Source organism: Oncorhynchus tshawytscha, linkage group LG33, assembly GCF_018296145.1.
Source record: "Oncorhynchus tshawytscha isolate Ot180627B linkage group LG33, Otsh_v2.0, whole genome shotgun sequence".
NCBI lineage: Eukaryota > Metazoa > Chordata > Actinopteri > Salmoniformes > Salmonidae > Oncorhynchus > Oncorhynchus tshawytscha.
In genome coordinates, this window is record NC_056461.1 from 21,179,854 (window position 1) to 21,204,572 (window position 24,719).

At 42.9% G+C, this 24,719-nt stretch overlaps 1 protein-coding gene across 2 annotated transcripts; it reads right to left on the reverse strand.

Annotated features, from left to right (window-relative positions):
- Window positions 1-15,864: 15,864 nt before the first annotated feature.
- Window positions 15,865-24,097, reverse strand: LOC112230957 (intracellular hyaluronan-binding protein 4). 2 transcript variants are annotated; one of them, XM_024397391.2, is made up of 8 exons: window positions 23,626-24,097; window positions 22,086-22,197; window positions 19,592-19,726; window positions 19,437-19,508; window positions 17,459-17,530; window positions 17,030-17,210; window positions 16,329-16,520; window positions 15,865-16,146 (listed from the first exon to the last, which is right to left on the reverse strand). In XM_024397391.2, exons 1-8 carry the CDS (start codon window positions 23,894-23,896, stop codon window positions 16,081-16,083), a joined length of 1,101 nt encoding a protein of 366 aa, XP_024253159.1. In that variant the 5' UTR covers window positions 23,897-24,097; the 3' UTR covers window positions 15,865-16,080. The 2 variants fall into 2 exon arrangements, with proteins under 2 accessions (XP_024253159.1, XP_024253158.1); XM_024397390.2 differs by having other exon boundaries at window positions 16,329-16,523; window positions 23,626-24,096.
- Between the last annotated feature and the right edge of the window lie 622 nt (window positions 24,098-24,719).

Below are 24,719 nucleotides of genomic sequence, written 5' to 3' on the forward strand. Positions count from 1 at the left end.
CGACAATGCAGTAATAACGAGCAAGTAATCTAACTAACAATTCCAAAAAAAAAACTACTGTCTTATACACAGTGTAAGGGGGTAAAGAATATGTACATAAGGATATATGAATGAGTGATGGTACAGAGCAGCATAGGCAAGATACAGTAGATGATATCGAGTACAGTATATACATATGAGATAAGTATGTAAACCAAGTGGCATAGTTAAACATATTCTTGGTCGTACTGATGGTGAGTTGACGCTGATCTTATATTCAGTAGTTCTTGTCGGCTGTATGTAAAGAAACCTAAGATGACCTGGGGTACTAGTGTAAGAAATAACACGTAAAAAAACAAAAAACTGCATAGTTTCCTAGGAACGCGAAGCGAGGCGGCCATCTCTGTCGGCGCCGGTATAACATTAGCTAACATTAGCTAGATAGCTAACGTTAGCAACCTAGCTAGAATTCATAACATACACTATGTTTTACAAAACTTACATATTGTAAGTTTTGCAAATTCGTAACACATAATACGAATTGTAATTCGTAACATATCATACGAAATGGGTGATGGGACATTATAAATGAATACATACCATACGAAACGTAACATGTCATACTGAATGGAGTGTCTCGGATTAAAGTACAGAGTAATACAAAATGCTCTGAGGAGGGAGAGAGAGAAATTCAGAAAATGAGAGAGAGAGACAATGCCAGAGAGCTAACCAGTGTGACTTATCTCCAGACAACAAAAGCCTCTTTTAAAAACAGCTTGTAAATTCTGGCCGTGGAGAAGCCTACAGAAACTGATGAACCAGAGGAAAGTATCGTCTAACCCAGGGGCGCAGGAAAACACACACAACTGGTAGCCTCTGCGTGTGAATAACAGAAACCAAAACAAACTCTCAGAAGAGCACATACACAAGGCTAAGCAGGCTAAATTTTCCCTGACATTGTGAGAGTACGTGAGAACATTTGTTCTCTGCTGAATTTAAGGGTGGTGGTGCCACTCCATGAAGAGAGAGTCATAATTGTTTTCTTTGAGACAGGCAGAGTGCTCACAGTTCACAGCTCTATACTCCACGTTTAACTCACTAATAAAACACCTGGCTGCCAGGAAATAACCCTCTAGGCTGGGATACTCTGTTGGTACTGGATTATCTGATAAAGCCAAACTGTGTTGAATTGGGTCTACAGCTCTTTACTGTCTCTTTACGTACAACCACTCAAAACTGTTTACCTACACCTCCACAAGTCTGGTTTAATTCTGTGGGAAGTTTTTAGGTGAAGTTCTGCCTGTAAATATAAAACTAGCCAGTGAAATGAGAGAGAGGGCTCTTAAATTAACCGTGCACTGTGCTAAACAGTCATGGGGATTATTTAGCTGACGCTATTAAAGCAAGAGCAAAGTAATATTCCGCCTTCAAAGACTCTCACAGGGGGTATCAAGTCACCATCAAGCAGACAGCTTTTAGATTTAGCAGGGAACAATAAAACAAGCAGCAGTGACCTTCAATTTGAACTGAGGCCTTGCCGCTTGCGAAGTCAAACTGACTTCAAAATCAGCAGTACTGGTTGTCTTTTATTGGGTAGAACCATTAGCAACGTTACGGTTTGTGGACTTGTTCATTGTTCCATCTTTGTTAATGATTTAAAAAATCCCACGTGAGCTCAATCTTGATATTCAAGAGAAGCCTGGTTCTGCTCTTCCGATACTCTGTATCGCAGGAGGTGAGTACGGCTCATAACAATATCTGGAACTGTGCAAATAGAATGGCATCAACCACATGGAAACCATGTTTTTATTCCGGTGGAGGAGATCTTCGTGGGCTATACTCAGCCTTGTCTCAGGGTAGTAAGTTGGTGGTCTGTTGATATCCCTCTAGTGGTGTGGGGGCTGTGCTTTGGCAAAGTGGGTGGGGTTATATGCTGCCTGGTTGGCCTTGTTTGGGGATATCGTCGGACGGGGCCACAGTGTCCCCCGACCCACCCCTGACTCAGTCTCCAGTATCTATGATGCAATAGTCTATGTGCAGGGGGGCTAGGGTCAGTCTGTTATAGCTGGAATAATTATCCTGTCTTATCGGTTGTCCTGTGTGAATTTAAGTATGCTCTCTCTAATTCTCTATCCCTCCCTTCCCGGAGGTCCTCAGCCCTAGCATCATGCCTCAGGACTACCTGGCCGGATGACTCCTGGCCTGATGACTCCTGGCTCTCCCCCTGGTCGTGCTGCTGCTCCAGTTTCAACTATTCTGCCTGCGGCTAGGGAACCCTGACCTGTTTACCGGACGTGCTACCTTGTCCCGGACCTGCTGTTTTCGACTCTCTCTCTCTCTCTAAAGCACCTGCTGTCTCGATCTCTGAATGATCGGCTATGAAAAGCCAACTGACATTTACTCCTGAGGTACTAACCTGTACCCTCTACAACCACTGATTATTATTTGACCCTGCTGGTCATCTATGAACATTTGAACATCTTGAACAACAATCTGGCATTAAATGGCCCTGTACTCTTATAATCTCCACCCAGCACAGCCAGAAGAGGACTGGCCACCCCTCAGAGCCTGGTTATCCGGTCTAGGTTTCTTCCTAGGTTCCTGCCTTTCTAGGGAATTTTTCCTAGCCACAGTGCTTCTACATCTACATTGCTTGCCGTTTGGATTTTAGGCTGGGTTTCTGTATATCACTTTGAGACATCTGTTGATGTAAAAAGGGCTTCAAAATGTTTTTGATTGATTGATTTGATACCATTCCACCTATTCCGCTCCAGCCATTACCACGAGCCCGTCCTCCTTAATTAAGGTGCCACTACCCTCCTGTGCTCTGTATACCAGCTACGTGGCCATGGCAACATTTCAATTTAGTGGGCCTATTGATTTTACCATTAGAGATTGTATTATTCACAGAGCAAAATGTTGCTCATCATCTTCTGTCCCAAAGTCCTAGCTTGGTAGGGCAGTAACATGCTCTCCATTATGAGTAGGTATCAGCCTGGCACGTTTTTGCAAAAAGGGCTAATGTCACAGTAGCTGATGTTTTTCTCAATACATTGCAGTCAATACGAAAAGATGAGTGCCACAGGGTTGACGTTTATTTCAATACATTGCAGTCAATGGGAAAAGATGAGTGTCACAGGGTTGACGTTTATCTCAGTACATTGCAGTCAATGGGAAAAGATGAGTGTCACAGGGTTGACGTTTATCTCAATACATTGCAGTCAATGGGAAAAGATGAATGTCACAGGGTTGACGTTTATCTCAGTACATTGCAGTCAATGGGAAAAGATGAGTGTCACAGGGTTGATGTTTTTCTCATTTATCTCATGTACATCTCTCTCTCACTCTCTACCTCCTCTTTATCCTCTCCTCTTTTTTCATTCTCTTCTCTCCCTCCTCATTCTTTCACACTCTCCCCCCTCTCCATCTCTCTCTCAATTCAAGGGGCTTTATTGGCATGGGAAACATGTGTTAACATTGCCAAAGCAAGTGAGGTAGATAATATACAAAAGTGAAATAAACAATACAAATTAACAGTAAACATTACACATACAGAAGTTTCAAAACAATAAAGACATTACAATTATGTCATATTACGTATATATACAGTGTTGCAACGATGTAAAAATGGTTAAGGATACACAATGGAAAATAAATAAGCATAAATATGGGTTGTATTTACAATGGTGTTTGTTCTTCACTTGTTGCCCTTTTCTTGTAGCAACAGGTCACAAATCTTGCTGCTGTGATGGCACACTGTGGAATTTCACCCAGTAGATATGGGAGTTTATCAAAATTGGGTTTGTTTTCGAAATCTTTGTGGATCTGTGTAATCTGAGGGAAATATGTCTCTCTAATATGGTCATACATTGGACAGCAGGTTAGGAAGTGCAGCTCAGTTTCCACTTCATTTTGTGGGCAGTGTGCACATAGCCTGTCTCCTCTTGAGAGCCATGTCTGCCTACGGCGGCCTTTCTCAATAGCAAGGCTATGCTCACTGAGTCTGTACATTGTCAAAGCTTTCCTTAAGTTTGGGTCAGTAACAGTGGTCATGGTATTCTGCCACTGAGTACTCTCTGTTTAGTGCCAAATAGTATTCTAGTTTGCTCTGTTTTAAAAAAAAAAAAAATTCTTTCCAATGTGTCAAGTAATTATCTTTTTGTTTTCTCATGATTTTATTGGGTCTAATTGTGCTGCTGTCCTGGGTCTCTGTGTGGTGTGTTTGTGTTTGTGAACAGAGCCCCAGGACCAGCTTGCTTAGGGGACACTTCTCCAGGTTCATCTCTCTGTAGGTGATGGCTTTGTTATGGAAGGTTTGGGAATCGCTTCCTTTTAGGTGGTTGTAGAATTGAATGGCTCTTTTCTGGATTTTGATAATTCTGCTCTGCATGCATTATTTGGTGTTCTACGTTGTACACGGAGGACATTTTTGCAGAATTCTGCATGCAGCCTCAATTTGGTGTTATTCCCATTTTGTGAAGTATTGGTTGGTGAGCGGACCCCAGACCTCACAACCATAAAGGGCAATTGGCTCTATGACTGATTCAAGTAATTTTAGCCAGATCCTAATTGGTATGTTGAATTTTATGTTCCTTTTGATGGCATAGAATGCGCTTCTTGCCTTGTCTCAGATCGTTCACAGCTTTGTGGAAGTAATCTGTGGCGCTGATGTTTAGGCCAAGTTATGTATAGTTTTTTGTGTGCTCTAGGGCAATGGTGTCTAGATGGAATTTGTATTTGTGGTCCTGGTGACTAGACCTTTTTTGGAACACCATTATTTTGGTCTTACTGAGATTTACTGTCAGGGCCCAAGTCTGTCAGAATCTGTGCAGAATATCTAGGTGCTGCTGTAGGCCCTCCTTGGTTGGTGACAGAAGCACCAGATCATCAGCAAACAGTAGACATTTGACTTCAGATTCTAGTAGGATGAGGCCGGGTGCTGCAGACTTTTCTAGTGCCCGCGCCAATTCGTTGATATATATGTTGAAGAGGGTGGAGCTTAAGCTACATGCCTGTCTCACCCCACGGCCCTGTGGGAAGAAATGTGTGTGTTTTTTGCCAATTTTAACCGCACACTTGTTGTTTGTGTACATGGATTTTATAATGTCGTATGTTTTACCCCCAACACCACTTTCCATCAATTTGTATAGCAGACCCTCATGCCAAATTGAGTCGAAGGCTTTTTTGAAATCAACAAAGCATGAGAAGACTGACTTTTTTTGGTTTGTTTGGTTGTCAATTAGGGTGTGCAGGGTGAATACATGGTCAGTTGTACGATAATTTGGTAAAAAGCCAATTTGACATTTGCTCAGTACATTGTTTTCATTGAGGAAATGTACGAGTCTGCTGTGGTTGTCAATTAGGGTGTGCAGGGAGAATACATGGTCAGATGTACGGTAATTTGGTAAAAAGCCAATTTGACATTTGCTCAGTACATTGTTTTCATTGGGGAAATGTACGAGTCTAATAATGCAGAAGAATTTCCCAAGGTTACCTTTGACGCATATCCCACGGTAGTTATTGGGGTCAAATTTGTCTCCAATTTTGTGGATTGGGGTGATCAGTCCTTGGTTCCAAATATTGGGGAAGATGCCAGAGCTAAAAATGATGTTAAAGAGTTTTAGTATAGCCAATTGGAATTTGTTGTCTGTATATTTGATGATTTCATTAAGGATACCATCACCACCACATGCCTTTTTGGGTTGGAGGGTTTTTATTTTGCCTGTAGCAAATTCAAGGTAATTGGAGAATCCAGTGGGTTCTGGTAGTCTTTAATAGTTGATTCTAAGATTTGTTTTTTATCCTGTATATGTTTTTGCTCTTTATTCTTTGTTATAGAGCCAAAAAGATTGGAGAAGTGGTTTACCCATACATCTCCATTTTGGATAGATAATTCTTTGTGTTGTTGCTTGTTTAGTGTTTTCCAATTTTCCCAGAAGTGGTTAGAGTCTATGGATTCTTCAATTACATTGAGCTGATTTCTGACGTGCTGTTCTTTCTTTTTCCGTAGTGTATTTCTGTAGTGTTTTAGTGATTCACCATAGTGAAGGCGTAGAATCAGGTTTTCTGGGTCTCTATGTTTTTGGTTGGACAGGTTTCTCAAATTCTTTCTTAGATTTTTGTATTATTCATCAAACCATTTGTCATTGTTGTTCATTTTCTTCAGTTTTCTATTTGAGATTTTTAGATTTGATAGGCAAGCTGAGAGGTCAAATATACTGTTACGATTTTCTACTGCCAAGTTTACACCTTCACTATTACAGTGCAATGTTTTACCCAGGAAATTGTCTAAAATGGATTGAATTTGTTGTTGCCTAATTGTTTTTTGGTAGGTTTCCAAACTGCATTCCTTCCATCTATAGCATTTCTTAATGTTACTCAGTTCCTTTGGCTTTGATGCCTCATGATTGAGTATTGCTCTGTTCAAGTAGACTGTGATTTTGCTGTGTTCTGATAGGGGTGTCAGTGGGCTGACTGTGAATGCTCTGAGAGACTCTGGGTTGAGGTCAGTGATAAAGTAGTCTACAGTACTACTGCCAAGAGATGAGCTATAGGTGTACCTACCATAGGAGTCCCCTCGAAGCCTACCATTGACTATGTACATACCCAGCGTGCGACAGAGCTGCAGGAGCTTCTCACTCTCGCACTCCTCCCCACCTCATCTCTCTCTCCCTCCTACTTTGCCTCACTCCCCCTCCTCTCATCTCTCTCCCTCGTACTTTGCCTCCCTCCCCCTCCTCTCATCTCTCTCTCTCCCTGTCCCTCTTTCTCTCCTTCTCCCTCACTCTCCCCCTTCTCTTTCTCCCTCCTCCCCCTCCATTCTCTTTCCCTTCTTATTTTCTACAGGCAGGCAGGCAGGCACAGAAAGTTTCAAGAATTTAAGTATGCTCCCTCTAATTCTCTCTCCCTCCCATCCCAGAGGTCCTCAGCCCTAGCATCATGCCTAAGGACTACCTGGCCTGATGACTCCTGGTTGTCCCCAGTCCACCTGGTCGTGCTGCTGCTCCAGTTTCAACTATTCTGCCTGCGACTAGGGAAGCCTGACCTGTTCACTGGATGTGCTACCTTGTCCAAGACCTGCTATTTTCCTCTCTCTCTCTCTCTCTCTAAAGCTCTCCTGCTCTCTCTCTCTCTCTCTGATCGGCTCTGAAAAGCCAACTGACATTTACTCCTGAGGTACTAACCTGTACCCTCTAAACCACTGATTATTATTTGACCCTGCTGGTCATCTATTTTGAACATCTCTCTCTCTCTCTCTCTCAACAATGTACATATTGCCAAAGCATATTTTGGATATTCATATTTTTATATTTTTATATAAATATATATATATAAAATATATATATATATATTTTATATATCTTATTTTTATATATATTTTTTACATTTTGTCAGGAAATGCAGCTCTGTCTCTCTCTCTAACGAACCTGCTGTCTCGACCTCTGAATGCTTGGTTATGAAAAGCCAACTGAGATTTACTCCTGAGGTACTAACCTAGCCACAGTGCTTCTACATCTACATTGCTTGCCGTTTGGATTTTAGGCTGGGTTTCTGTATATCACTTTGAGACATCTGTTGATGTAAAAAGGGCTTCAAAATGTTTTTGATTGATTGATTTGATACCATTCCACCTATTCCGCTCCAGCCATTACCACGAGCCCGTCCTCCTTAATTAAGGTGCCACTACCCTCCTGTGCTCTGTGTACCAGATACGTGGCCATGGCAACATTTCAATTTAGTGGGCCTATTGATTTTACCATTAGAGATCGTATTATTCACAGAGCAAAATGTTGCTCGTCATCTTCTGTCCCAAAGTCCTAGCTTGGTAGGGCAGTAACTTGCTCTCCATTATGAGTAGGTATCAGCATGGCACGTTTTTGCAAAAAGGGCTAATGTCACAGTAGCTGATGTTTTTCTCAATACATTGCAGTCAATACGAAAAGATGAGTGTCACAGGGTTGACATTTATTTCAATACATTGCAGTCAATGGGAAAAGATGAATGTCACAGGGTTGACATTTTTCTCATTTATCTCATGCATATCTCTCTCTCACTCTCTACCTCCTCTTTATCTCCCCTTATTCTCTTCTCTCCCTCCACATTCTTTCAAACTCTCCCCCTCTCCCTCCCTCACTCTCCCCCTCCTCCCTACCTCATCTCTCTCTCCCTCCTACTTTTCCTCCCTCCCCCTCCTCTCATCTCTCTCTCCTTGTCCCTCTTTCACCCTCTTTCTCTCCTTCTGCCTCATTCTCCCCCTTCTCTTTCTCCCTCCTCTCCCTCCATTCTCTTTCCATCCTTATTTCCTGCCTCCCCTTCCTCTCCTCTCGTCCGTCCGTGTGTGTGTGTCCGTGTGTGTGTGTTTGTCAGTTACACATTCATGTCAGCACATACAAAAAGAAGGTCACATGGGGGAGAGGCATTGTGCCGTGAGGTGTTGCATTATTTGTATTTTGAAACAAGGTTTGCTGTCAAAAAAGCAGAGCATCTCTTTATCACAGACCGACTTCTCCACATTATTACAACCATTGAATCAATATGTTCTGACCATGACAGTTTACAATCTAAAGTAACACCAAGTAATTTAGTCTCCTTAACTTGCTCAAAAGCCACCATTCATTGCCTGATTCAGGTCTAGAACTTAGGGAATGATTTGTACCAAATAAAATGCTCTTAGTTTTAGAGTTTGGTACTGGCCACCCGTTGTAAAACTGACTGCAACTCATTGTTTAGGGTTGCAGTGATTTCACTAGCTGTGGTTGCTGACGTGTATATGGTTGAATCATCAGCATACCTGAATACACACGCTTTGTTTAATTCCAGTGGCAGGTAGGCAGGCAGACAGACACACATGCAAACAGGCAGTTAGGCAGGCAGGCAGACAGGCAGATGCCCGGCAGGCAGGCAGGCAGGCAGACAGAGGCCCGGCAGGCAGACAGACAGTTTCAAGTTTCGGGGTCAAATTACTTCAAATGTCATATGCCGCGTCATGATGGTCCCCCAGTCACAAATATGTACAATTTAGGAAGATTAAATATTTTTAACCATAAGAAACTGCTCCTATGACCTCAATTAAGTCACTTCCTGTAATCGCAGGAAGCTCAAATTCAATGTATGTCCTCCAGGGGGCGCTCTTTAATGATGCCCTTTTATTCTTTGCGTTAAGAATTGACTGTTCTACAGAGGATGGATGACAGTGTTTTGTGTAACTGCAGGGAGAGAATGAAGGACCAGGTTTAGAATTAATTAAGACACTTCCTGTTGCCACACGAAGCTGACCCTCAACACAGGGCATTCCGATAAGGTCACAATTGGTTGTGTGCAAGGATGGTTAGCTAGCTTAATCGCAGTCAACGGGCCATGTGAGGGCTGTAGGTAATGCTTTTCTATGGGACCAAATTTTCACTGTGAAGAGTTCATTTTACATGGTTAGATATAGGCTTGCCTTCATCTTGAGCGTCTGTTGAATGATCCCATATGTCAGGGGTGCTCAACTACTATTTGAGAAGGTCCAGTGACACAAATTTCCTAGGTGGCAAAGGCCCGGATGGATATCGTCCTTTATCGGCGCTGTGGTACAGCATATTAACAAACATGGTCATCTATGACTTAGGAAACATGTTGTTATATAAAATGTACATGAAATACATTAAATGAGACTACGAATTTGAATTAATTACAACTTCTTTCAAATGTAAACGTGCAACATTGCATCAACATCGCTGAAGAAAAAAAGTGGTTATGCAAAAAGGGCACTGTAAACCATTGTACATGGGCCTTGAATAAAAAAGAACAATAATACAAAAATCAGATGCATGTTTTCTGGAGAACAAAGGAGAGTTGAACAAAAATAACAATCTGAATGCACAGAACCTCTCTGTGGGCCGTGCAATATTCATGGATAAGTCACTCTGGGGCTTAATGAGAGAAATGTCACTTTCTGTCTCCTACCAATGCTTTGAACTTTGGCACAAAATTGTGTGAGAGCAACTCTGAGACACTGGTGCAGGTGTTCATTGGTGATTCTGGTGCAGTATTTGTTTTTAATAAAGTTAATTGTGGAGGAGGCTGATTCACAGCTGTGTGTGAAGCCAAACATGGTCAGGATGTATAATGTCAGTTTCTTGAGAACAGGGACATCAGCTGCAGGCACCATCTTTTCCCCAGAAAGTAACAGGGTCACAATCACCAGCCTGCTCCTTCAAAGCCACCTTTTCTTGCAGCTCAATCAACTCCATCTGCAGTGATGCAACATCTCCCCATCTGAAGATCTGTTTTGCTTCGTCTGACAACTTTGTCACATTCGTGACCATGAAGGGGTTCTGGATGAGCAGCAGCAGTTCTCTTCCAACAGTGAAGTCATCAAAGAGAGCTTTGAAGTTATCCATCAGCTTCTGGATGAAATCAACATGGTTGAGAACATCTTTGTCTCCCTGCGTTTGCACCAGAAGATTGGGGAAGTGGACAAGTTCTCCCTGGAGAACATTCTCAAAAAGCTCAAATTTCTACTGGAAAGCCCAGACTGCTGTTATCATATCCCACACTGTGTTGTCCCATCCCTGCAGCTTAACATTCAGTTGATTAAGATGTATTGTCTGTTTCCATCTTCTCATCATCTTCCAAAAACTCAAGAGAACTGAGTTGCCTTAATTGAGCTTTAATTTCCTCCTGAATGGTCCAAAAGTGTTCCAAAACCCTGCCTTTGCAGAGCCCTCTGACATTGTTGTGTAGTGGTAAGTCATCAAAACTGGCATTGGCCTCTGTCAGAATGCCTCCTAGCAAGGCGGTATTGTAGGGATGATGTTGCTCTCAAAAAGTAGCTAACTTTCATCATAGTTGTCATGACCTCAGAATACTCTTTTCCCAGACTGGCACACAGGACAGATTGATGGATGCAGTGATTTGATGTCAGGTCAGGGTGGTCCTCTTTCAAACGTGCAACCAGTCCCCTACCTCTTCCTATCATGGCTGGAGCTCCAGCTGTCGTGATGGAGACCACAGACTTCAGATCTATCCCCCTTTTTGTCAGCATCCCTTTGACGGCCTCATGGATATCCTCTCCTCGCTTCTAGATTTGTTAAACCCAGCAGCTTAAGAATTCCTTTGTTTCATTATAAAATCAAACAAACACCAGAATATGGGCATTGTCAGTGTTATCTGTTGATTCATACAAAGCTAATGAAATGCATGGTGCATTCTGAATGGCCTCATCAAGTTGTGAAGTTAAATCTTCAGCTAATATTTCAGTTCTCCTCATTGCTGTGAATGTGACAGTGGGATCTGTTTGATCTTTTCTCCAAGCTCATCTTTTTGTTTACCTTGAAGCAAGATGTCAGCAACTTCACACATACATTCTTGTATCATCTCAGTGTCTGAAAATGTTTTTTTGTGTTTTCCCAAAACCTAAGCTAGCCTCAGTGAACACTCCATTGCATGTTGCTGGGCTGTCAGGGAATTGACAAGGACTTTGGTGGACCTCTCATATTGGGATTTCAGTTGGTTAATCTTGTTTGTTCTCACTCCCGTGTTCAGGAGATATGTCTGATCAGATTTACTATGCCTGGTGTTATAATGGCACTTAACATTGGCATTTTTCACGAGAGATAAGGAACTCACTGTATATCAGGTACATTGGTTTTGTGCTAGTTGCGGGGAGAATTAATAAATACTGTTCTGTCCACTCGTCTTTGAATATACGTTTTTCAGAGTCCTTTTAAAAAATTTTTTTTTTACCAGCCATATTAACAAAGATACTGGTAACTAAGCTCTTCTATCTGTGATATTTACAGTTGAACCGCGGTCAAATATTTCTGTTTCTTTCTGCCTACTTATCCCAAGGTTCCACAGAGGATATTTGGATTCATGTGATCGGGTAAAACGCGGCCTCTTGTATTTGCATATAATCTTGCGTTTGGATAAGACGGGGCACTAGTAGAGGTGGTGATTGCTTCAAGAGAAGAGAGTGAGAAAGAGAGTTTGCTGAGTCAAAGAGGCCGCTGCGCCCAGTTGATTTCTAAAAAAGTAATGTATTAACTTTAATATAAAAAAATGCAATGTTGTCCAGTCCGGATTGACCCTTCTCTGGGTCCGGACCCAGAACGCAGTCCGCCAGTTAAGTTTGGCTGCCATATGTGAATTTTGTTTCTAGCCTCAAACGTTCTGCCAATGTCACTGAAAAGCCCATTAATTCTAGGTCAAGTTTCAAGTGAGGCCTACCTTTCTGCCATGTAGTGGGGGGAGGGGCACATTAGTGAATTGTTCATTGGACGGCCTAACCCAAGCTTCCTATCCACTCCCTGCCCAAACCTAACTGTAACCCCAACCATAACTAGCTTCATATCCACTCCCTGCCCAACCCTAACTGTAACACCAACCATAACTAGCTTCATGTCCACTCCCTGCCCAACCCTAACTGTAACACCAACCATAACTAGCTTCATGTCCACTCCCTGCCCAACCCTAACTGTAACACCAACCATAACTAGCTTCATGTCCACTCCCTGCCCAACCCTAACTGTAACCCCAACCGTAACTAGCTTCATGTCCACTCCCTGCCCAACCCCAACCATAACTAGCTTCATGTCCACTCCCTGCCCAACCCCAACCCTAACTGTAACCCCAACCGTAACTAGCTTCATGTCCACTCCATGCCCAACCCTAACTGTAACACCAACCATAACTAGCTTCATGTCCACTCCCTGCCCAACCCTAACTGTAACCCCAACCATAACTAGCTTCATGTCCACATCCCGGCTCAACCCTAACTCCAAGAGACAAGATGAGAAGGGCTATGGTTGAGCCGGGATCTGGATATGAAGCTAGGGTAAGGGTTAGGTTTAGGGTTGAGTTTAGAGTTTGTCTGCCTGCCTGCCTGCGTGCGTGTTTATGTATGTCTGCCTGTCTGTGTCTTTAACCAAAATTCACCCATTGCAGCTCTGTCACCAACTTTTTTTGCCTTGAATGCAATGTATTGACTTATATGCCAATATCCTTGATGCATATCTATGCATTAATATCCTCTCTGTGGAGGGGGGAAGTGGAAAGAGGTGGATGTGGGAGATAGAGGAAAATAGAAGAGTAGGGTGTCATGTATGTGATGCCTTTCTGTGTCCATATTGTGATACTATTCTTCCCTCATTGACTGCAATTTATTGACATACGCTTCAACCCTGTGACACATCTTTTCCTATAAACTACATGTATTGACATAAGATTAAATTGGTTGAAGCTTGTATTTTCCCATTGACTGCTATGTATTGGCATAAATGTCAACCCTGTGACACTCATCTTTTCCCATTGACTGCAATGTATTCAGAAAATCAGATGCAACAACAAAAAAACGTGCCAGGATGACATTTTCAGGCTAATAATGGTCGGATCAGCCTATTTGGGCCCAATAACAATATATGCCATTTATCAGACACTTTTATCCAGATTGAGTCTTAGTGGCATCATTAGAGTAGAAGCAGTGTGTACGCCGTATATCCACTTATTTTTCAATGGGCATTGCGTATACGCACTTCTTAATCCCCACGATGTGTATCAAAGTAGTGTACGGGAGGTACATGCCGTATCAATTAATAAAGCTGATGGAACAGATCAGAATGTTTAGATTCAAATGTTAAACTATTATTTCTTCACATCATAGGTGCAGCAATGTGCACACGGTGGTAAGCCTACACAAATGTATTTTTGGGGGGATATTATCAATGTACTAGGACAGAGCCCAAAAAAACACAATACTGTCTGGTGGTCTTCGTGCACTTTAACCAGCCTAGATGGGGTCATAAAAGCATAAGGACATGCTACAGACATGACTAAGTATTGTTTAATGTTCATTCCCCACCCTTCATTTTTTTAAATATATGTTCATCTCAGCAATGTGTATTATGATTTTGGCTTTTGTGATATTTACTTGGGCATTTACAAATTCCTTGTAAATAACCAGACTGAGGCATTGACAGATGAACAGCACTCAAACCACTCTGCCCTCTTGAGAAAAATAACTTCGCTCACATCCTTTGCAACAGGGCCTTATGGGGCTCCACTAAGAGCCTTGTTTTGATTTCCTCAGATGAAATACAGATAATTGCCAAAATAAAGGGAACACCAACAGTGTCTTAATATGTAGGGCCACCGCGAGCCAGAACAACTTCATTGCACCTTCACATAGATTCTACAAGTGTCTGGATCTATTTTGAGGGATGGAACACCATTCTTCCACAATAACTTCCATAATTTGGTGTTTTGTTGGTGAAAAATGCTGTCCTCGCTCCGGAATCTCCCATAAGTGTTCAATTGGGTTGAGATTTGGTGACTGAGATGGCCATGGCATACATTTTTCCCTTGCTTACCAAACCAATGCCCCCATCTACTCGTGCCCTGTAGATGGGGGCATTGCCACGGTAACCAAAAATAATGGTCTGCCCAGCATGGTTATAGATGACCCTAAGCATAATTGCTCAACTCAGGAACCACACCTGAGTGAAAGCGCATGCTTCAATATACTTTGTATCATTAACATAAGTATTTCCATTATTACCTACATCAACCCCCCACTGACCTTTACCTGCCAATCAATATAATGAGCACTCCTTTCAGAGAACCCAAGGAAGAAAGGTGTCTGCACATTGGTTCAAAACCCATTGAGTGTCAACTTCACTAGTATATTATATTTTCTCAATTGAGTCACTGTTCCGGTAGGTCTACATACAAATCACTGTCAGCTGTGCTGCCAGATAAAAAAAATGTTTTTAAACTTAAGTCAACTTGCAGTTTAAATTTCTCACACCTCTGCGAGTTGATTGACGAGTCCACATGTAAAGACTATACAGTGCTCTACAGAGTGTAATTAATGGTGTGCATAGCCACGGTCAGTGTGGATGGCTGATTGAGCAACATGCTGATCAGATGACACATTGATTTAGAGCTCAGCTCCTCTACCAGAGGCTCTGGCCATCCATCTACCCATTAGCCAATATCTCTTGCATGGGAATTGGTTCCCCTACTCCCATCCCAAGAGCTTAGTCTCATTGGGCCCCAGTATGACCACTAAGAACCATACATCATGTAGCCTAGCCGTCTCTCTAATAAGAAAATATTTCCTTATAAGAATTCAGACAGGTCAGACTATTTTCAGTGAATAGCTTAACTAATGAGCAGACCAATGAGTGTTGCTCCCTGACTAACTGATTCTAATAGTTAAGCCCAGTAAGACCAAAGGAAAGTAGGAACTTAACCTGACCAACCTGACCAGCCTCACTAGGGGACAAAGTGTAAACACACCAAATTCTTGAGCATCAACACAAAAGGTTGAACAAAATTCATTAAAATAGCATTAAGTGAGCGACCAGCTTAGTTTCACAGGAGAAAAAGGTGGAGCTGGCTGGGGCACTGGCGCTATGAAAGGTCTATAATGACAGGAAGCTTCATGGATTGAAGTTCATTACCAGTGAACAGCAGGGGGAGAGCTCAGTTATTGACACTACTTTTACAGAATGGAAACGTACGCAGATGTTTACATGTCCTACAGACAACGCATTTCTATAGCCTATAACATTTAACAATAAAGATGAATACACCAAACAATTTACTCTAATGGGCCAAGTATCACATGCAGTTTAACATTTGTTTCTTATTTGGATGAGTGGTTGTTCGAAGGCTTGAGGCAAATTTGAGATGGCTTGTGAGGAATGAAATGGTCTCGACTCCCCCTTGTGGCTGACAAAGGCACGCTGCAGGTCTAGGCATTGGCACAAATGGCCATCAACTACAGTAATTAATGTGCTCAAATTAAATTGATACATTTTCACTGGAGCAAACTATAAGGGGTCCATCACCATGTCAATATACACAAGGTTGTACAAACTGTATCCTATACCAGATGTGTCAATGTCAACAGTGCATTTATTATTATAATCAGGTCAAGTATTCATATTTCCCATTACAATGAAAGGCCATTCATCTGAACTCTGATTTATATACAGTTCTTTGGGATGTATAGGAGTTACTTCTCTTGGGAAGTGCAGCTCATTCCACTAAAGGCACAGTACAGGTGACAGTCCACCAATGGACTGGGCTCTGGTCTAATGCTGACCCCTTCCTTTAGGCCAGGGCAGGGAAGTCCTCTGGGTCATCAGGGTTTGGTGCCTGTCCCTGCTGGACCTGAGCCTGGGGAGAATCAGAGTCAACTTAGTGGGATGCCTGCATCAAGACATGAGCAAAGCCCAGCAGGCAATTGTAGTGCAATTCAAATGCATGAGGCACCAGGGATTAAAGAAAACACTTTGCTGCCCTCTGTGGTTTGAAACCCCTTCATGTACAGCCAATAGGACCCAGTCAACCAGACAAACCTTTTCAGGAGGCTTCTGAGGAGAAACGGTCTCTGGCCGTGTGGCTGGTCCACCTCGTCCACCCCCCCCTCTTCCTCTGGTCCCCCGTGAGGGTCGTCCCAGGCTGCCAAAGTCAATCTTCAGCTTGGCTGTGATGTCATTGGCAGGGCGACGGAGAGATGCAGCATCATCCTCCTCAACCTCAACCTGCTCCTGCTGAGTCAGAACCCAGGCAGCGCAGACAAACACTTAGAGAAATCAGTACTGTGACTAGGGTTGTAAAACCACCAGTAATTTAACAAAGTTACTGGAATTTTGGTAATTGAATAAGTAATCTGTTAACTTGTCATTTGTATTCATATTCAAAAAAAGATAAACCTGTGTCCATAAGTTTCTAGTGGATTCATTTTCAATCAGGTCTTCAAAGATTTACCACCAAAACATTTTACAACAAAGACATTGAAAGATCAATGAGTATAAAAATATCCTTCAATGTTGCATGCCAAAACCCTCATATTATACAAACAGTATTCAATTATATCGGTTATACAGCATTGTCATTTTATTAAAAAATATATATTCAAGTTCCAAAATACTGGTAGTATTTACAGGTAATGCACTCTCCCTTTTGCAACCTTAATTGTGATTCAATGAGAGGTACCAAACAGGAAAACGAGTGATTAAGCAGCCTGTATTTGCAGCATTTTACCAGGATTCCTCACCTCAACCTGTTTCTTGGACTTGTGGATGACCACTGAGTTAGAGGGCACAATGGTATCAGCCTTGCGCAGGTTGAACTCCTTCTTGGGACGGTTCTGTTCTTGCAGGGCTTTCCACTCATCCAGAGACATCTCCACAGCAACATCCACCACTGCTTCCCCCTCACCTTCATTCTCAGGGGCGCTGCAGAGAATCAACAGTTTACTATGGCTTAGGAAAATCAAACACTCCAAAACTCATTCTATAACTAGAGAGAATTGTGAGTATTTAAAATGGGAATGTCAGAGCATGTAAAGCCAAGCCTAAAAAATGAAAAAAAAAAAAAAAAAAAAGTATTGCAGAAAGAATTAAGCTATACATGTATACTGTTTGCATGGTCTCACTGGCTGATTAAATAGTGGTGCTGTGCTGGTGAACCATTTGTCACTCACAGATTTTCACCAGTCTCTGCCACCTCATCTCCGTCACCTCCCTCAGTCGCCGCAGCCCCATCAGCCACCGCACTAAAAAAAACACATCAGGTTTAACTACGGTAACAATCATGCAAGACAATTCTCAGATGACGAACACTTGAGACATGGTTGTTGAACCACTCAATTGAGGGCTTTTCTAATTCAGATCAGAAAGGAAAACATTGGCTTTAATTTATATATTTTTCTAGACACAAGTCACAACATTCCGCCATCCTTCCAAATCTCATCTTGTTGACTACTATTGGAAGTGTGGGAAACTTCAGTATCTGATTATGTGTTCGAATTTATCCTTCTTCCTTATTTGACATTTAAGTAGCCTGTGGCGTTAATTTGGAAACTTACGCTAGCTAGCTTGTTGCAAGTCAGAAATGTTTTTGAGAATCTCTGGACCGCCAGCCACGGGGAAATATTTGATTGGTTTTACAAGTGGCAACAAGTCACTAGCATCCTCCTAGACCACGAGTTCCAAAACTTTCTCCCTCGGGCCGCCCTTCTAACCTTGTGCATTCTATTACAACTTTCAAAAGTTGAAAGCTGGACTGGCTTTTGGGGGGGACCCCACAACCCCTACTGGGGGCGTGCCCCAGTTTGGGAACCACTGCCCTAGATTAGTGATGCACCGATATGACATTTTTGGCGTAAGCGATATTTTCATTTACAACAAAAGATACGATAACCAATATTTAATTTTAGCAGCCTCACGCATTCTAGTACAGTTACACCACACACGGACGCAGTGGTCTAAGGCACTGCATCTCAGTACAAGAGGAGTCACTACAGTCCCTGGTTCGAATCCAGTTTGTATCACATCCAGCCGTGATTGGGAGTCCCATAGGGCAGCGCACAATTGGCCCAGCATCATCCGGGCTGTGATAGTAAATAAGAATTTGTTCTAAACTGACTTGCTAAGTTAAATAAAGGTTACACACTATTTTTTGGGCATTTACGCATGTCCCCATTACCAGTAAAACAATCGAAACCCATTTCTTGCACTTACTTACTCGTTCATTTGTTCAACCGTTTCATTCTCAACCAGGATTTCTATGGAACGCCATTTGGGTTTTTGCATGTCAAAAGAGATAAGTCAAATAACACTACATAAATCTGTTTAAGTAGCTAGCTAACTATATAGCTATGTGTCACTTAAAATAACCCTAATTTACAAGACAGATTTCGCCTTGGAGTTGTCTCGCTGAAATGATCTTTCTCTTTCAAATGACTGCTCGATCCACACAGCAAACATTGTGTGGGCTAGGTTAGGAATGCTGTTGCACATGTAGCACACAATTTTACATGGCGTTATTACATCATGTACCTACGTTACACAAGTATGCACGGTAGCTTTGACATCGTTTTTTAACATTGGCGTTAAACTAGACATCGACCAATGTTATCATTTTTAGCTAATAATCGTCCGATTCCGATATGTTCACCGATATATCATGCATCCCTATCCTACTGTAATCCACCCCTTTTTATAGTCTACCCGATGAGAACATCCCCAGGCTTTTGAACAGAATGTGAAATACCTGGGCTTCAGAGGCTACTACCCCAATTATAGCAGAGCTCTCCTATAGCTAGTTAAACACTGCACTGAGCAAAAGCAAGGCGCTACAGAGGGTAGTGCGTACGGCCTACAACAGGCTGTGTCAGAGGAAGGCCCAAAAATTGTCAGACTCCAGCCTCCCAAGTCAGAAGGTTGTTACCGCACGACATGCAGTACCGAGGCAAGTCTGAAACCAACAGGACCCTGAACAGCTTCTACCCCCAAGCCATAAGACTGCTAAATAGTTCAACTACCTTTGTTACCTACATTGACCCATTTTACACCAACTCTCGACTCGTTTATCTTTCCTGTTGCCTCGTCACTTAATCCCTACTGTTCGTCTACACCTGTAGTTTACGAAGCACCAACGGTCCTAGTGTGCATACTCACCTTATGTGGTCCCTCATAGATCCCCAGTTACGTGGACCACTGCCCCCTCGCTTCTCCTCTGACCGCACACCACTGAAACAGGAAAATGCTCAAACGTCACCAACCTCTACTTCACGAAAAAAATTGATACGGGTTACGTGGAGTATTGATCTTACGTTCTATCACTGCCACTGTGGCGCTCGAACTCCCTCTTGCCTCTCTGGTCAAAGCCATCTGTGGATCTTATGTTGCCCCCGCCACGCATTCCTCTTCCACGGCCCCTTCCAGGACGCTCACCCTGATCCACAGGCCTGTTGGGGTAGAGTGAGTAGTTATTACAGTCCTTGTGGCCAGAGGACTACAGGAAGAAACCCAGCCCAGTCACGGACCAGGATGTCTTGCTCCCAGGCAGACTAAATAACTTTTTTGCCCGCTTTGAGGACAATACAGTGCCACTGACACGGCCTGCAACGGAAACATGCGGTCTCTCCTTCACTGCAGCCGAAGTGAGTAAGACATTTAAACGTGTTAACCCTCGCAAGGCTGCAGGCCCAGACGGCATCCCCAGCCACGCCCTCAGAGCATGCGCAGACCAGCTGGCCGGTGTGTTTACGGACATATTCAATCAATCCCTATACCAGTCTGCTGTTCCCACATGCTTCAAGAGGGCCACCATTGTTCCTGTTCCCAAGAAAGCTAAGGTAACTGAGCTAAACGACTACCGCCCGTAGCACTCACATCCGTCATCATGAAGTGCTTTGAGAGACTAGTCAAGGACCATATCACCTCCACCCTACCTGACACCCTTGACCCACTCCAATTTGCTTACCGCCCAAATAGGTCCACAGACGATGCAATCTCAACCACACTGCACACTGCCCTAACCCATCTGGACAAGAGGAATACCTATGTGAGAATGCTGTTCATCGACTACAGCTCGGCATTCAACACCATAGTACCCTCCAAGCTCGTCATCAAGCTCGAGACCCTGGGCCTCGACCCCGCCCTGTGCAACTGGGTACTGGACTTCCTGACGGGCCGCCCCCAGGTGGTGAGGGTAGGCAACAACATCTCCTCCCCGCTGATCCTCAACACTGGGGCCCCACAAGGGTGCGTTCTGAGCCCTCTCCTGTACTCCCTGTTCACCCACGACTGCGTGGCCATGCACGCCTCCAACTCAATCATCAAGTTTGCGGACGACACAACAGTGATAGGCTTGATTACCAACAACGACGAGACGGCCTACAGGGAGGAGGTGAGGGCCCTCGGCGTGTGGTGTCAGGAAAATAACCTCACACTCAACGTCAACAAAACTAAGGAGATGATTGTGGACTTCAGGAAACAGCAGAGGGAACACCCCCATCCACATCGATGGAACAGTAGTGGAGAGGGTAGCAAGTTTTAAGTTCCTCGGCATACACATCACAGACAAACTGAATTGGTCCACTCACACAGACAGCATCGTGAGGAAGGCGCAGCAGCGCCTCTTCAACCTCAGGAGGCTGAAGAAATTTGGCTTGTCACCAAAAGCACTCACAAACTTCTACAGATGCACAATCGAGAGCATCCTGGCGGGCTGTATCACCGCCTGGTATGGCAACTGCACCGCCCTCAACCGTAAGGCTCTCCAGAGGGTAGTGAGGTCTGCACAACGCATCACCGGGGGCAAACTACCTGCCCTCCAGGACACCTACACCACCCGATGCTACAGGAAGGCCATAAAGATCATCAAGGACATCAACCACCCGAGCCACTGCCTGTTCACCCCGCTGCCATCCAGAAGGCGAGGTCAGTACAGGTGCATCAAAGCTGGGACCGAGAGACTGAAAAACAGCTTCTATCTCAAGGCCATCAGACTGTTAAACAGCCACCACTAACATTGAGTGGCTACTGCCAACACACTGTCAATGACACTGACTCTACTCCAGCCACTTTAATCATGGGAATTGATGGGAAATGTAAATATATCACTAGCCACTTTAAACAATGCTACCTTATATAATGTTACTTACCCTACATTGTTCATCTCATATGCATACGTTGATACTGTACTCTATATCATCGACTGCATCCTTATGTAATACATGTATCACTAGCCACTAACTATGCCACTTGGTTTACATATTTATCTCATATGTATATACTGTACTCGATATCATCTACTGTATCTTGCCTATGCTGCTCTGTACCATCACTCATTCATATATCCTTATGTACATATTCTTTATCCCCTTACACGGTGTATGACAGTAGTTTTTTTTGGAATTGTTAGTTAGATTACTTGCCCGTTATTACTGCATTGTCGGAACTAGAAGCACAAGCATTTCGCTACACTCGCATTAACATCTGCTAACCATGTGTATGTGACAAATAAAATTTGATTTGATTTGATTTGAGTCAAAACACATACTCTAGACCAATGATAAGCCTTTGTTCTATCCTAGCTGATCTGAGAACACTAGAATGGGGTAAGGAGCATGACAGTTCCACCAAGGGTGATGTTGGGCCAGGTAGAGTTTGAACTTGCATACAAGTAACCAGTTCTCAGATCTGCAAAGCAGTGTCAGCATAGAAAATAAACTGAAGGAAATTACACATGGGAATCCTTGAATAGCCAGTGTCCAGTTTAATATGTGAATCCAGAAAAATGCCCACCTCGTGTATAACTACCTTTCAATAGAGTATCCTAAGGGTGCTTCATTGTCGTTCTGCCTTCGATCCCGGAAGCCAACACGTCGCTCCTCTAGATGGCCAGGTGCACCTTGAGGAGGATATTTCGAACCTGCACATAAATTAAAGCTTAATGTAGAGGAGATATTATGCAACCAGCACCACACAAAACCAGTAGAACAGCCAACTAATCCAGAGGATCCAATTACCTACAATGTAACCAAGAGCTAGCTAGCCGATAGGTATTATCGCAAGGCCACAGCTTTCTTGTTTCTACCATTTAATGGGTAGCTATACTGAAGAGAAAAAACTATTGAAGGTTTTACTAAGCTACAGTTCATACACAGAAACCAGTCAAGTTAAACAAAGTCATTAGGCCCTATTCTATGGATTTCACATGACTGGGCAGGGGTGCAGCCATGGGTGGTTAGAGGCCAAACCACTTGGTAAGCCCAGCCAACCAGAATGAGTTTCTCCCACAAAGGGGCTTTATTACACCACAGAAATACACACCGCCCCCACAATCTTGCAGGTGAAGAAGCTGGATGTGGAGTTCTTGGACTAGTGTGGTTACAGTCCACGGTTGTGAGGCCCGTTGGACGTACTGCCAAATTCTCTACAATGATGTGGGGGCAGCTTATGATAAGAGAAATTATTTAAATGTTCTGGAAACAGCTCTGGTGGATATTCTTGCAGTCAGCATGCCAATGGTACTCTCCCTCAACTTGGAGACATCTGTGGCATTGTGTTGTGACAAAACTTCACATTATGAAAGCTGTCTTATTGTACCCAGCACAAGATGCACCTGTGTAATGATCATGCTGTTTAATCAATTTCTTGACATGCCACACATGTCAGGTGGATGGATTATTTTGGCAAAAAGAATTCACTAAAAGGGATGAAAAAAATAATGAAGTTGTGCGTATGGCAAAAGTACTTTTATTTCAGGTCATGTTACTTCAACACTTTACATGTTGCGTACATTTTTGTTCAGTACATTCAGACATTGCTAACCTGTACAGTGGCGTTATGACCCAATTCCAGGTTTAAACCATCGTTAGCTAGCTGACTACCGTGGCAAGTCTACTAGCTAGATACATTCAAAGGCCTGTTCTGTACCGACAACTAACGTTAGATTGCATGTCATCGATTTAGCGGCAGCCTACCTGATTGCTAACTAAATTGCTAGCAATTTCACGAAAGTAGCACTGATTCAAGTAAAAATACCTAGCTAGAGCAAACCCATGTTGCACCGAACTAAGATGTTATCTACAGTAGTTACCGTTACATTTGGCTAGCTACAGTAGTTAACTACCCAAAGCATCTAAACCCCAAAGTCTACAATCCCAGTTCCATAAACAAAGGACAAACAGGAAGAGACTCTTATTAAAGTTCACTTGCAAGCAAAGTTCGTCACGCCGCAACTGTGTAAGTTTAACTACACATGCAATACACCCGACACGTGCTGTCAATCTTTACTAGAAGTTAGACACTTTCTTGAAGTAAACTAGATAGGCCTTCAGCTATCGCATCGACTTACCCTGTAAACTTTTAACGTGTGCATTGTCGCATTCCCCTGCACTCAATGGAGTTCTCCTGTCCTTTTGAGAGTCCTTCTTCACAAGTTTATCTGTAGTGGCAGTTTTTTTAGGCTCATCTTTCTTCTTTTTCTTCTGCTTCTCCACCTGAGCCTCGCGAATGATGTCGAACGGGTCGGCATCGTCGTCTAAAAGATGACCAAAGCGGTTTGTCACGGAGCACCCAAAACCAGCACTTTCGGTGTCGGTGGGTTCTTCAACAATTCCCTTCATGTTGAGAATGGAATTTTCCCCCAAAAATCTACTGGAATACAATCTGGATTACACCTCTAAATCTATTGACCTTCTTTACGAGCCGAAGACCTCAAGAACAAACATATTGACCCGTGAATAAATCACGACTATTCCCCCTGGCTAAATTTCGAACAAACTCACTTGCATATTTGAGCATGCGGTTCGTCCAAAATGGCGGATAATTTATATTCAATCCATAATATTACAATATTATTCATGAGGTTAAGGACACCCCCCTTTTTAATATCATCACCATCACAGCCAAACATTTATTGGGCGCGTTCGAGCGGATCACTTTTGTCAAGTTAGTGACTATCGCTGGTCACCACCTTTCAAACTGTGTTGCATTCTGTGGATAAAAATGGTTCGACTTCCGCCTACATGACGACTGTATGAACTTTATAACAAACATTTTTATCATCATATATTCTGCAAATCCAGCACCTTGCATACAGTGCAAATGTACATTTTTGGCCTACTATTCATTTTAAATATGTATTTAGTCATTTCAAAAGTATCATTAGTTGTGATAACCGTTGATTTCTCAGGCAGCTGTACACCCGTAGCTGGATAATTTTTGACCAACAGTTTCTTGGCGATACTTTCTTCGTTCTCAACTTAGAAGAAAATGGTGATTTATAAACTTCCATCGATAGTTGCAGGTGGAACGTTGGAATTTAGAAAATGCTCTATTATTTAAAGCTTCAATATGTAACTTTAAGGGCATCCTGACCAAATTCACATAGAAATGTGAGTTACAGATCTGTAATTTTCTATGCTTCCCGTTCTTAGGCGTAGCTGC